The following is a 13,083-nucleotide window of genomic DNA, read 5'->3' as shown; positions in this document are numbered from 1 at the left end:
TTTCTAGTCTAAATCCATAATGAATTGAAAGATCAACCTAAATTCTTTATTAATATCATAAGCTTGCATAAATTTTCAAATTGTGATAAGTATTTTACTACATTTTATGATTATTCTAGCCTCATAAATTTATTATACAATTGATCATCAAATTATGGTGGAACATCTCTCTCTAAGTTTGCATCAGTTATGAATTCCAACCTTTTCATATCACCAAGTTGCTTGGTTTGATTCCTTGTAGCACATTTAGCTGCAGTATTTCGGGGTCAGAATTTCCAGCAAGTAACACAAGATCCTCATCAATTCATTCAATTTTCGCAAAAATTTTCTGTCTGTTGCCGCAGCTGAAACTTGCTAACTCATCCAAGTTTTACAGTCACTTGTGCATATGGTCACAATGCTAGCTAACATTTCTACTTTTTGATAGTCCATGAACCAGCGACCTGCATGTTTCGCCATCGGGTATGAACCCTAGTCTCAGCAACCTATCTTGAAGCTCAAATGCTTTGGATGAATCTCCTCCCATGCAACACAATTTCATGACGGAGTTGTAGCTGTTGCTCTCATGAATCTGAAACATTTCGGCGAAGAACACCAGAACTGCTTCTGCTCTGTGAAGATCCCCTATCTCGCACCATCCACCGACCAAGGCAGCACATATGGTTGAGTCTGGTTGAATGCTTCCCTCGATCATTTCCTCCATCAAGCACTCGGCCTCCAAGGTTTTGCTTGATCTGCACAGGTATTCAATAAGAGTTCGGTATGTAACGATATATCAGGCTAACAACCAACCATCTCATCCTTCAAACCGAATGCTTCTGCTTGCAATGAATTTGATGAGCAAAATGCATCGATGAGCAAATTATACATCTGTGTGTCAGGTTCATGCCCATCAAGTTGCATCTGTTTCAACAGACTCCTTGCCGCGCTCGGCCTGCCCTCCGGAGCATCGATAAGGCACTTGTGAACATCAAAGGGGATAGTAACCTTCACTTTCTTGAGCAAGACAATCAAGTTCAAACATGGAAGCAATCTTCCACTCTTCACATGAGTTTCCACAATCCTGCCGACCGTGAAATTGTCCGGCGACAAGCCTCTGGCGATCATCTCCTGAACCAGCAACCTCGACTTCCTCAGCTTCCCTCCGTTGCAGTACCCGTTCAACAGAACGTTATATGAGTAGGTATCCGGGCAGATGCCTCTGTGAAGCATTTCGTCGAATAGCTGCCGTGCCTTGAAGACATCACCCTCTCCGCATAGCCCATTGGTCAGGATGGTGTAGGAGATGAGATCGGGTTCAACCCCCCTCGGCTGCATGACTCTGTAAAGGTAGAAGGCGTCGCTCAGCATGCCCTTCCGGCAGTACCCATCCATGAGGGTATTGTAGGTGACGACGTCGGGATCGAACCCTTCCGATTCCATCTCATCCAAGAACTCGACGGCGCGTGCGCTGCCGTCGCTGCCGCGGCACAGGGAGAGGATGAGTATGTTGAAGGTGTACGTGTTGGGAAGGACGCCGGTGGTCCTCATTTCGCCATACAAGTTCCAGCACTGGTCGTGGCTTCCGGCCTTGGCGAGGGAGTGGAGGAGGCAATTGAAGGCGTCGGCGTTGGGGGAGAATCCGGCGGCAGCGGCCCTACGGCAGGCGTTGATGGCGTCGGCGATGCGACCGAGGCTGGCGTAGACCTTGACGAGCATGCCGAAGGTGATGGCTGGGCGGGGGCAGGCGACGGAGGATTCGGCGGCTAAGAGGGCTTGGAAGGCGTCGTCTGGGTAGTAGCGGACGAGATCGGAGAGGAGGGGGAGGGTGTGGGGAGAGGAGGCGGGGGAGGAGGCGAGAAGGTGGGCGAGGAGGGCGAAGCTGTGGGCGGGGGGAAGGAGGTGGGACTGAGCCCAGCGGAAGAAGCGGAGAGAGGGGAGGGGGAGGGATTGACAGCGGAGGAGGACGCGGGAGACATCTTCGGGGCGGAGGAAAGGGACGAGGTGGGCTTCCAGAAACGGTTCTGCTTCGCCGCCTATTTCTGCTTCGTCGCGGTGCTGTTGCTGTTTGAGTCGGGAGGTGATGCGATCGACGGCGACGTTGAAGGGGTTGAGGGAGAGAGGGAGGAGAGAAGAGAGGGGGGTGACTGTGGCGGCGGGGGAGGAGTCTCGGGCCGGTGAGAGTTCCGAGGAAGGGACTATTCTATGGAGGGGGAAGGAGGAGGCGGCGGCGGCGGCGATTTGTGGCAGTGTTTCTGATGGTGACGGTGTCGGAGGAAATATCTTTGGTCGGCGTTTGAATCCCAGTTGGACGCCGGCGAGGCGTCGGGTGGCCATCGCCGCCACTAGATTAGGATGGTCCGTAATTCTTCTGAGACAGCGGCTATCGGTCCCCCTTTCATAATTTCATTTTGCGATATGCACCTCACATTAATAATTAATTAAGTAATACACACTCCTATAAAATCCTGTATTTTTTTTCGAAAATATTAAGAAGTGTTTAAAAAAATTATAAAAAGAGCGTTCAAATTATCTGAATTATTTTGCCACAGATAATTTTAAATCAATTATTGCATCTCAAATAAATTATTTATAATTTAATCAAAATTACTATCTAAATTATATTTTTTAAAAAATTATGAAATAGATATTGCAAAATTAGAGAGCAAAGCCATATATATTCTGTCATAAAATATGAAAAGGAAATAAATGAATTATAAAATATCAGAAATATTTTTTAAAAATTAATAGATATTTTTTAAAAATGGTAAATATAAATAAAAATATGAAAATTTTTATGAAAACAATTTTGGCAAGATTATTATATAATTAATTTAATATAAATATATAGATATACTATAGAAACATATTAATTTTACTAAAGTAATTAAACAATTTAAAATAATAAATTTAACCAAAACAATAAGCTGGAAATATGGGGATGAGGCCACTACTGACGGGATGAAAATTTCAATCCTGCAAAATAAAACAAAATCAGAGAAGATGTCTCTAGCGTTGGTCCTCCGACGTTCAAGATAGAATCAAGAAGAGAAAATGAGTATTTGAGAGATATATGAATTTTACCTCTCTTCATACCTGACGTACCTTTTTTATACATTTCTTTGTGATCATTTATCTACTTTTATTTAATGATATTAATTGCCAGAGGAAGATTTCTTTGTCTTGACTTTTGTGCATTAATGATAAATGGAGTGTTCTTTTTGGTCTTGACTTCTTCATATTTATTGATGATAGACGGAGTGTTCTTTTTTGTTTTCTCGTCTCCTCCTGTGTAGTGTCTTTCTTGCACTGGACGGGCGGTCTGAGCGGCTCGCTTTCTTGTCAGACGGGCGGTTCGAGCGGCTCGTTTTCTTGCCGACCGAAACAATCAACTATGGGTTGTCCATTCATCCGCCCGACCCATGATGTCCATTTGTTTGACCTACCGGATGATCCACTCGACCACTTATTTATCGATCGGGAAAACCAGACATCCATCTTTGACCTGAGCTCTTTCCGTAACCTCCAATGTTGATCATCTTGACTCTGATCAATATATATTAATCGACCCGTGACAGATGAACTCCTATTTTTCACCGCATCAATTACTATAAATTAAACATGATGTTATAAGGGGAGCACGAATAAAGAAATGAAAAAACGTCCTCGTAGGAGATTAGATTTTAGGTTTTTTTTTATATTTTATTTTATTTTTATATTTAAATTTATTATTATTTTACTTTAAATCTTTACAGCTAATTATTTTATTTAAAGCTCATATCTTATAAATGATTAATTTAAGCCAACTTTCTTTTGCTATAAATTATGTTAATTTATTAGATATGAATATGGATCTTCGTGTATTAGTTATACTTCATAGAGGTATAAGTTATACTTCATAAAGGTATAAGTATCTATACGATCGATATATACATGAGAAAAGGTAAATCAAGTGTATTTAAAAAACTCTGATCTTTTGCGGTTTTTAAAGCTTAAGTGTGCAGCGGAAGAAAACTGAGTAACATAAAATAACATATAGTAATTGATTACTTAGTTCATATTCTAATGACTACTATTCCAAGGTTTATATATTCTTGGAATCAAAGGCTAATAGCCGTCCATGATTTATCTCTTTCGTGTTGGTCTTCGCCTTCGGACGGATTGGCAGGTGCGCTGGGAGCAAGTGTATTCATCTTTTTGCCACGATATATCCTTGAAATGTTTCCGTTAGACAATCCACTAAACCCTCTTTCTAAAACTTTCGGATAGAGGTAATGAATACACTAATGAAAGAAGTGTAATAATCAACACATTCTTTATACAGTAATAAATAATTAACAATATTTTATCGATACTTGTAGTAGTTGAAGATCATAGCTGGAAGTCAATGTCATTTTGACTGTAGCAGTTGGGCGTAGCAGAGTCATAACACGATAGCAGTAGGAAGACGATGCAACATTAATCAAGTAGGAACAGTGAAGAATGTTTTACCTGAAACCTCCTTTTATACTGTATTGGGGCTGCCTCTAACGACCTAGGTCTCCTCCAATAACCTAGGGCGCCTCCAATTGATCTGATTCAAAATATGTGGCGTTTATCCACTCAGGGCACCTCCAAGTGGTTGAGGGTGCTTTCAGTCTCTGAGCTTATCAGCTCCGAGACATCTCCAATCAACTTAGGGCGCCTCCAATGTTGAAACTTTATCCTCGAAGTTTATCTCCTCTGGGATGTCTTCATCCATCTAAGGGGCATCCAATCCTTCACTCAAGGCACCTCCAATCAGTTAAGACACCTCGAACACTGTTTATTCGAACTTCATTCTTATAAAACATGTTAGTCCAAAATAATAAAAATATCTGTAAAATAGAGTTAGCACATATAATAAAATTATAAATTAGATCATGTTTAACATAATCAGGATCTAGTTTTGGTCTCAACTTAGATTTCTAAAATGGATATAAATTGGACCATCGCCTATAGTCTTACTGGATTCATTCCTCATTGGATCTCTCTTCTCCAATTACTTACCTAACTTACCATTTACAGAATCACTTGACTCGACGTTTGAGCCACCAAGTCTTTCTGCCAAATGCCTCATTTGGACTTCAACAAATTGTTAGGTCCTGCGGATCCAACTAGATTTCCTGTCATATATCAGGTCTTCTCTGACTTATCTAGGCTTCCTACTAGTTATCTGGTCCTCCTGAACTAGCTAGACTTTAATTTGATATTTGGTTCTTTAAACCTATTAAGTCATTTAATCCCAAACGTAAACCAATATAGAAATTGATTAAGCAAGCTAATGATTTCATGTATTATATAACAAAATTATATTATGATATTCAACTCCTTTTGTTTTGTATTTGGTACAAACTTTGATTGCAGCAAATACATGGGTGGTTAGCAGTTCTCCTCAGATTAAAAGTACAGTTTTTTCCTTCTCATATTAACTATTTTGTATGAGTAGGAGACTGCATTCATAAATTAAGGAAAAATAGAAGAAGAAATTTCATTAAGTAGATTATTAATAAGTAGCTAGTATTCTATATATGTGTTTAACTTGACAATATATTTAAATAACAACTTTTTAACTCAATATGATGTTCTCCTATAATTTCTCTTATGAAAGTTTTTTGAAAGTGTAACCTTATGATTTTTCTGGTTTCAGAACTTTAGGAATTGCTCCTACAATCGTCAACCAGTTCGGTAAGTCTTCTCATTATACGTCTTTTCATTATAATATGATTTCATGTTTAACTTCTGTGAAATGCATCAATTGTACTTCAGAACCATATATGTAACTAGTTATAATCTTCTTTAGGTTGCTCTTGTAATATTTCTATATGCTTCATGAAAACAATCAGCTTTTTATGATCTTCACGTGGTTACACAGGTTTTGATAATTTAGAGAACCTATGGAGGCTCGCTAAGCAATTCCCAAAATAATCACCCTATGTTGCTCCTGCTGCTAAAGGTATAGAAGATGATGATTATGATGATGCACTAGAGCTTGTGCTCGGAGAGACATTTGAACATGCTACAGAGGATAAACAAGCTTCATAAATATGAATCTTCCAACAAGTTTTCATTCTATTTTCTATGTTATAATTGCTTTGTCTATTGCAATTTGTGATGGTAATCATAAACTAGTTGATTGGTTAGTGATGTATACAGTTAATTTTCTAAAGCTTAAGATTATTTAAAAAGTATATTGAGGTAAATTTCTTCTTCTTATTGCTGTGTATAGTTAATTTTGTAAATCTTAGTTGACATATTTTTTTTTTCTTTTACATAACATCTAAAGGCAACAGTTTTTAAAGCGTTACAAAATTATTGTCTTTGGTATTAAAAGACAACGATTTTTAAATACTACAGAACTGTTATCTATTGCGCTCAAAGACAACGATTTATCGTCCGACCGGCCAGCCTTTCGCCAGATCTATCAAGACCCTGCTCTGTCAAGACTTGCTTTACAGACCTGTTCTGTCAAGACTTGCTCTGCAGACCTACTCTTTCAAGACCTGCTATGCATATCTGCTCTGTCGCTCTGCAGACTGCTCTGTCAAGACCTGCTCTGCAGACATGCTTTGTCGCTCTATAGACCTGCTCAAGTCGCTCTGCAACGCAGACCTGCAGCTCAGCCGATCTGCCCGCTCGGCAACACAGACCTGTTGCTCGGCTGATCTGCCCGCTCGGCGACTCAGTCCGCTCTTCTATACGTAACAGAAACCAGCCCCTGCTGGCAGCCTGAGATCATCTGCTCAGGTCATTTCTATTGTAAGTTGAATTTAAATTCTATGTAATTTTTAATTCAGCTAAGTCACAAAAATCTCTGACAACATATTATTTTGTCTAACATCACGTCACTTTGGGAACATCTCTGGAAAGATTACACATGTCATCAATCGTGCATTCATGAAAACATCCATGACTAAGAACATCCCCTCTCTACTTATTTACTATGGAACATTCCTCAGCCCTTCTGTTCTTATTCTCCCCAATTGGCGCGGTATTGGTTTTTTTATTCTCTCCATGACCTTAACGGGATCAAGTTTATCTCCCCGATCGGTGTGAGACTTATTCTCTTCACAACCTCAATGGGATCGAACTTCTCTTTCCGGTTGGTGCAAAATTGGATTTTTTTTATTATCTTTACTATTTCAACGGGATCAAACTTCTCTCCTTGGTGTGAGATTGAATTTTTTATTATTCCCATAACTTTAATGGTATTGATTTTTTTATTATCCCTACGACCTTAGCAAGATTACTATCCCCGCGACCTTGGTGGGATCAAGCTTCTCTCTCTGATTGATGTGGGATTGATTTTCTCATTATACCCATGACCTCAATAAGATTGAGCTCCTCTCTTCGGTCGGTGAAGTATTGATTTTTTTTTTTCCCATGACCTTGACGGGATTGCGCTTTATTCTCCGGTCGACGCAGGATTGATTTTCTTATTATCCCCACGAGCGAGATCGAGTTCTCTCCCCGGATATATAACGCAGGATTGAGTTTCTTACTCTCCATGATCTCGACGGGATTGAGCTTCTCCAAGTTAGTGCGGGCTTTTTGACTTGACTTTTTGAGTCTTTCACGAACGTTCAGTAGCACTAGTCTCCATCCGACTCAATGACTCGGCTCTTCGACTGGACCTTCTAGATCACTTTTATAGCTCAACAACCCAAGTACCCTACACTTCCTAAATCGGATTTTATTCAACTTTTCTCTTCAGTCCAACTCGAATGAGGGACTATTGCTATCAAAGAACTTTGCTCCTCTTCCAACCCAATGGATCCAACCCACATGGAACAGATCTAAGATCTGATAGCCCCTTATATTAGGACTTGGGAGCATGTCCTTATAAATAGGACAACAAATGTTATGGTAAAGGAGCTAACACTACTCTTCTTGTTCTTTTATTTTTCATTTCTTTCTCAATCTAGTGCTAACTTGGCCGTGAGAGGGGGGACACATCGGCTACGTCGGTGTCCGCTGACGAGTGTTGATGTGCAGGAGCCGTCTGAGTGCAATGAATCCAACCCACATAGTCCGAGATCCAATAGCCCATTAATCTCTAACTGAAATGAAAAATAATCCATGCCTCAGCAAATAAATTAATCTCTAACATGATAAAAAAAAATAATCAATATGCATGCATAAAGAGTCAAACAACATGCATATCAGAAGTATATATATATATATATTATTAACAGATTAAAAAAAAAAAAAAGATACAACAAATCCTAAGTAGGTATTGACTTACAACTAGGCTTTGAGCTTTTGGTGTTTAGCTTGACACCATTTGGGGTCTATATTCCACCTCAAGCATGCCCTCAATCTCTCTTTCAAACTTTTCCCTCAATCTCTTTCTAATTTTCAAGAAAATTTTCCCTCCCATATTTTGATTTTTTACTAGATAGAACAATTTATAAGACAACCCAACTTACATCCAGTACGAGTAAGGAAAAAAAAAGTAGATAGTCATTTTTATTGTGAAATTTTACCATATATAAACTCTTTCTACCCATCTGCCTAATGGACTCAAAACTCAACCAAAGGTAAGAACATACTTCAAAGCTTTGGGCCATTGACACCAAAATATGATTCTAAATCAATGCTTACAGTCGAGAGTTTTAGGGACTTACAATGATAAGAATAGTGATCAACTAAATTTCAATGGCCTTGTTGATTGATTGAGATGTAGCTCGATCAGAAAGGAGAAGTTAAGGGGAATTAACTCATTTTAGTTGCTCCGATCCACAATGCTACCGAAAGCTAAAAATTATGGAGAAGACACAACAAGTTTAGTATCCACAACAATCATAGTAACTCTATTGTTCATCCGAGCGACAGCTCTCCTCTTCGAATGTGGCTTCCACTCAAAGAAAAAAGGAAGGTTAGTCACACTTGCGGTTGTACAACAAATCACAGCATCTATACTATTGACCTAGGTCTAAAGGAAGGGTAGTGGAGGTGGTGAGCAAGAGAATAAAGCAAAGAATGAGGGATCATATGGCTTTTAATTAGTGGCAGCATCAAGAGGGAAATATCTATGGAGGGTTCATGGTGGAAAAGGGAGTCGAGTCACCTTTTTGATCTATTCTCACAAAGACAAGGTTGCATCCCAAAAGGATTGGACAATGTGGGGATAGAGGACTTCTAGGTGATCTATAGAGCGAGAGACCAATCTTGCAAACAAAAGTGGGTGTTGTGGAAATGACATGATAGAAAATTGTGCAAAGGATTGAGTACAAAATTAATGGAGATATGGAGGATTAATTCTCATATGGATGGAAGTGGTCATATCTAGTTATCACACGATTGAGTAGAATAGCACCAAATTTATTAGATTTTAATTATCATTAGCTTTTATCAATATTGTCATGATGAGGATGATGATGCCAATAATCCATCACTTTGCACATCTTCAATTCATTTATGTAGTTGATGTCTTAAGCAACAATGTGACCTTCTCAAATTAGTGCCAATTCATTTTAGACCTCAATTATCATTTTGGCCAAGATTTGGGCTACATTAATTTGAGTCATTTTTGTGTCCTGTGAAACATGAAACTAATGAAGCTAATCTCCCGCATTCTTGGAAATAATTGAGTACTTGAATGACATACTATAGCCAAGTTAATTATGTGTAGGTCTTGCTTCTATACCAAACTGATCAAAGACATGTCATTTTTTGCATCAAAGAATAGCTAGCTCATATATGTCAATTCTATATATATATATATATATATATATATATATATATATATATATATATATATGTCTTTTTGGTCAGCTGGTATAAAAGAAGAGGGAATCGAAGGTGGTGGTGACTCACATGCCTTTATCGGTTTCAGGTAAATGTACAAGGAAGGTGCAAGACAAGATCTTGTCCCTTAATAAATTAAACTAAAACATGGATCTCAAACTGCTGATCCCACATGTCCGAGTCCAACCGCCCAAAGAGAAAGAAAGAAAGTAAGTAAGTTGGTGAAATTAAAGCTAGGGAGCTAGAGGTGTGACTCTCGAGGAAGCTTCTCTGAGGAGAGGAGAGAAGATGCAAGATGGGGTAGCTAGCAACTTCAAAAGCTGGCCAGGCCAGGCATGGCGAAGAAAGCATGCGTGCATGATCCAGAATAGCACCTTGGATGCTGGAGTAAGAGATATGTGGGCGACATCCACCAATTTGGAGGCCATGAGAGAAAGACAGTGAAAGAAAGTGCATGGGGATAAGAAAGTACCATGCATATGCATTAGGCCCAAGGGGAAGCTTCCCTTCTTTTGTTGCTACTTCCTCTTACTTAATTCCCTATCTACTAGGGTTACTAGGGTTGGATTCAACATCTCCAATAATAATTAGAACTCTAAATAATTTTTTTTATAATTTTAATATATCACATCAATAATATGAAAACCGATTGAAATATCTCCAATAATTAAAGTTTCTAAATGAGATTTAGCATGAGTTATATGATTTCATGCATATTAAATCAATATAATTTCACTACTGTTCATAAACTATAGATCTCAGACCTTATCTTTACAATGGTTTAAGATTTTTTATTCAACTTTTTTTTTAATTTTACAAACCTCTCATAAACCTTGCATGGGAGATGCCTTAAGTGTGTTGCCTTACATGCAAAATATATTATATTATATATATTTTTAAAAAATAATGTATAAACATTTCAATTAATGTTAGCTATATCTAAAGTTTCTAGGAAAACAAATCACTCATTATAAGAAATTAAGCTTAATTAACTACTTTTAATTAAACACATAATCAAACTACAATGTCTAGAAGTATCTCAATAAGAGGGTCTTTGATGTTACTCTCGAGACACTCGATCAGTACAATCTCCATGAAAACATTGTTTGATTTTTAATCAAGAATGTATTCGATGATATCCAATCTTTAATATATAGCTCATCTTCTTAACTTGTAGAATTATGCACTTCATCCATAAGACATGTTTCTTGCTTGGCCTCTTGTCATTTGAGATATTGCAATTGAGCTATTGAACTTCTCGAGTGCTTCATACTTCTTCTCTTCGATGCTCCCCGCGGCGCCATTGATCCCATCCGTGGGGGTTGGAACAATCATCTCTAGTTGATCGTTGCTATTCGACAAGGTTTCCTCTTGATCCAACATTGCCACAAATGATTCCATTTTTTGCACCTCCAGCTCATAAGCATTTGTCCACCCGACATTAGTAGGGTTTTCATTATATGCATTGTCATCGTTTAGCAAAAATTCCTCAAGTGGTGTGGTTGTCTGCTTCTGTTGTAGCACTTGCATGCTTAGTTGCAATTGTTCTTCTCCAACGTATGGAGGTCTTTGTAGTTGTGTGTCAAGGGAAAGAAATCGATTATTCGAAGGATCCAAATTCTTTTGGGCAACAAGGTTTTGGGCAAGACCTTGATGGTGATCTCCAATACTATCTTTCAAGAGTGTTTGATATGCTCTCTCCAACATGCTTTCCATGTACTTGGCTTCTGCCTCGATCCTCAGTTGCAAGTGTTTTTGAATCTAAACAAGAGTTCAAATTAAATAAAGTTTTCTTAATTTCTTTCTTTCTTTTTTCTCTCTATGAATACATCAATAACTGAAAGAATTCTTACCTCTAATTGCTCATGGCATCTCCTTTCGATTTGCATCCTTATAGCTTGTGCCATCAAACTCCTATTAATTAATTAAGATCTAAATTATGCACGGATGTAAACAAGAAGTTAACAAAATGGAACTAACTAACTAACTAACTTATAAAACTCACTCATTTATCGATCGACTCATCAACATGGATGAAGAGGCTGCATTTCTTTGCAGTTCTGCCGCCATAAATTTTGAAATGTTTAGAAACTATAAGGATAGTGATAACTAATAGGAAAGATTAATCAAGATCATGGCTTGTATATATGTACACTCCCTGACCATCTTTAATTGTGTGAGCACTGAAATCTCTGTGAGGTTGCTTGCCAAGTCTAAATTTCTGCACAATTTTTTTTTTTTTCACATGTTTGAGTATATGTAGGATCTTCGGTTTCCTATATATCGAAAGAAAACTTACAATCTTTGAACCATATACCTGGAGGTGGCTCTTGAGGTGGTAGAGAGTGAGGCCCTTGACACCCATGACTCTCATGATGGTTTTTGGTGTGGCCTCTACAAGATCAATTAATCATCATAATATATATAGAGAGAAGAAGGATTAAGGAGAAGATTAATAAATAGCATATAATTAAGTATACTATCAGGGCCTCCGAGTTGATTGACAGCGTCGACAAAGCGCTCATGGAGTTCCCCGGTCCATCGAAGGCGAGGTTTGGGGTCAGTGGTGAGGACTAGGCCGGAATCCGCAGCTTGGACGACACACATCTGCCTTTCTTGAGAATTATTCATTGTGAAATTCTCAGAAGCAGCATGGAACATTCTCTCTTTAAATCTTGATCTCTCTCTACTCTTCTACTATACCAAAAGAATTGCTCGAGTTGAGATTCAAGAACAAAAAGGGAGCACAAATGAGGGAATTGAAGGAATAGGGTTCTATATTTTGAGGAGATGGGTGCATGGTACATATACACTTGGAAAGCCACACGCTTGAAACCCTACTTTGAGAGACATGCACTCATATGTGAGTGATGAAAAAGAAAGAGGGGGAATAGCACATGATAAGGCTATTATTCTTCTAGTTTTTATTTCCATCATCCTTTTCAAAAATCATGAGTAGAGCAACAGTGAAGATGCCCCATATGGCCTTGGGCATGCAGCCATATTATACTCTCCTTTTCTTCTTTTCTTGTTTCAAAAAAGAAAATTATATTTAAATGGAAAATAATAATAATGGTCTTGTATTTGTGTGCTGAGGTTATTTTCTTGTGCTGCTTTTAGTTTTGGTTGTCTTCTCTTTTCTTCTTTCTTATTGACTGAATCCTCTTTGATATAGCTTTCAATGTCTACTTTATTTTTTTGCTGTCTTATTGATATTTGTCCTCATTGTAAAATTTTCACACACACACACAACACACACACACACACACACACACACACATATATATATATATATATATATATATATATACACACACACACACACCCTACCCATCC

At 38.3% G+C, this 13,083-nt stretch overlaps 2 protein-coding genes across 2 annotated transcripts; both read right to left on the bottom strand.

Annotated features, from left to right (window-relative positions):
* Positions 1 to 283: 283 nt before the first annotated feature.
* Positions 284 to 2,375, bottom strand: LOC122051118 (pentatricopeptide repeat-containing protein At5g40400-like). Its single transcript, XM_042612076.1, is given in 2 exon segments — positions 284 to 766; positions 769 to 2,375. Coding segments are annotated over 2 exon segments (1,914 nt in total). The 5' UTR covers positions 2,317 to 2,375; the 3' UTR covers positions 284 to 400.
* Positions 2,376 to 10,718: 8,343 nt separating this feature from the next.
* Positions 10,719 to 12,593, bottom strand: LOC122053538 (myb family transcription factor IPN2-like). The gene is made up of 6 exons (XM_042615585.1): positions 12,228 to 12,593; positions 12,065 to 12,141; positions 11,911 to 11,968; positions 11,753 to 11,807; positions 11,601 to 11,661; positions 10,719 to 11,508 (listed from the first exon to the last, which is right to left on the bottom strand). The coding sequence occupies exons 1-6, from the start codon at positions 12,406 to 12,408 to the stop codon at positions 10,936 to 10,938; spliced, it is 1,005 nt and encodes a 334-aa protein (XP_042471519.1). The 5' UTR covers positions 12,409 to 12,593; the 3' UTR covers positions 10,719 to 10,935.
* Positions 12,594 to 13,083: the final 490 nt, after the last annotated feature.

Source organism: Zingiber officinale, chromosome 3A, assembly GCF_018446385.1.
Source record: "Zingiber officinale cultivar Zhangliang chromosome 3A, Zo_v1.1, whole genome shotgun sequence".
Taxonomy (NCBI): Eukaryota; Viridiplantae; Streptophyta; class Magnoliopsida; order Zingiberales; family Zingiberaceae; genus Zingiber; species Zingiber officinale.
Note: the sequence above shows the minus strand (reverse complement) of the source record. Positions and strands in the feature narration are given on the sequence as shown.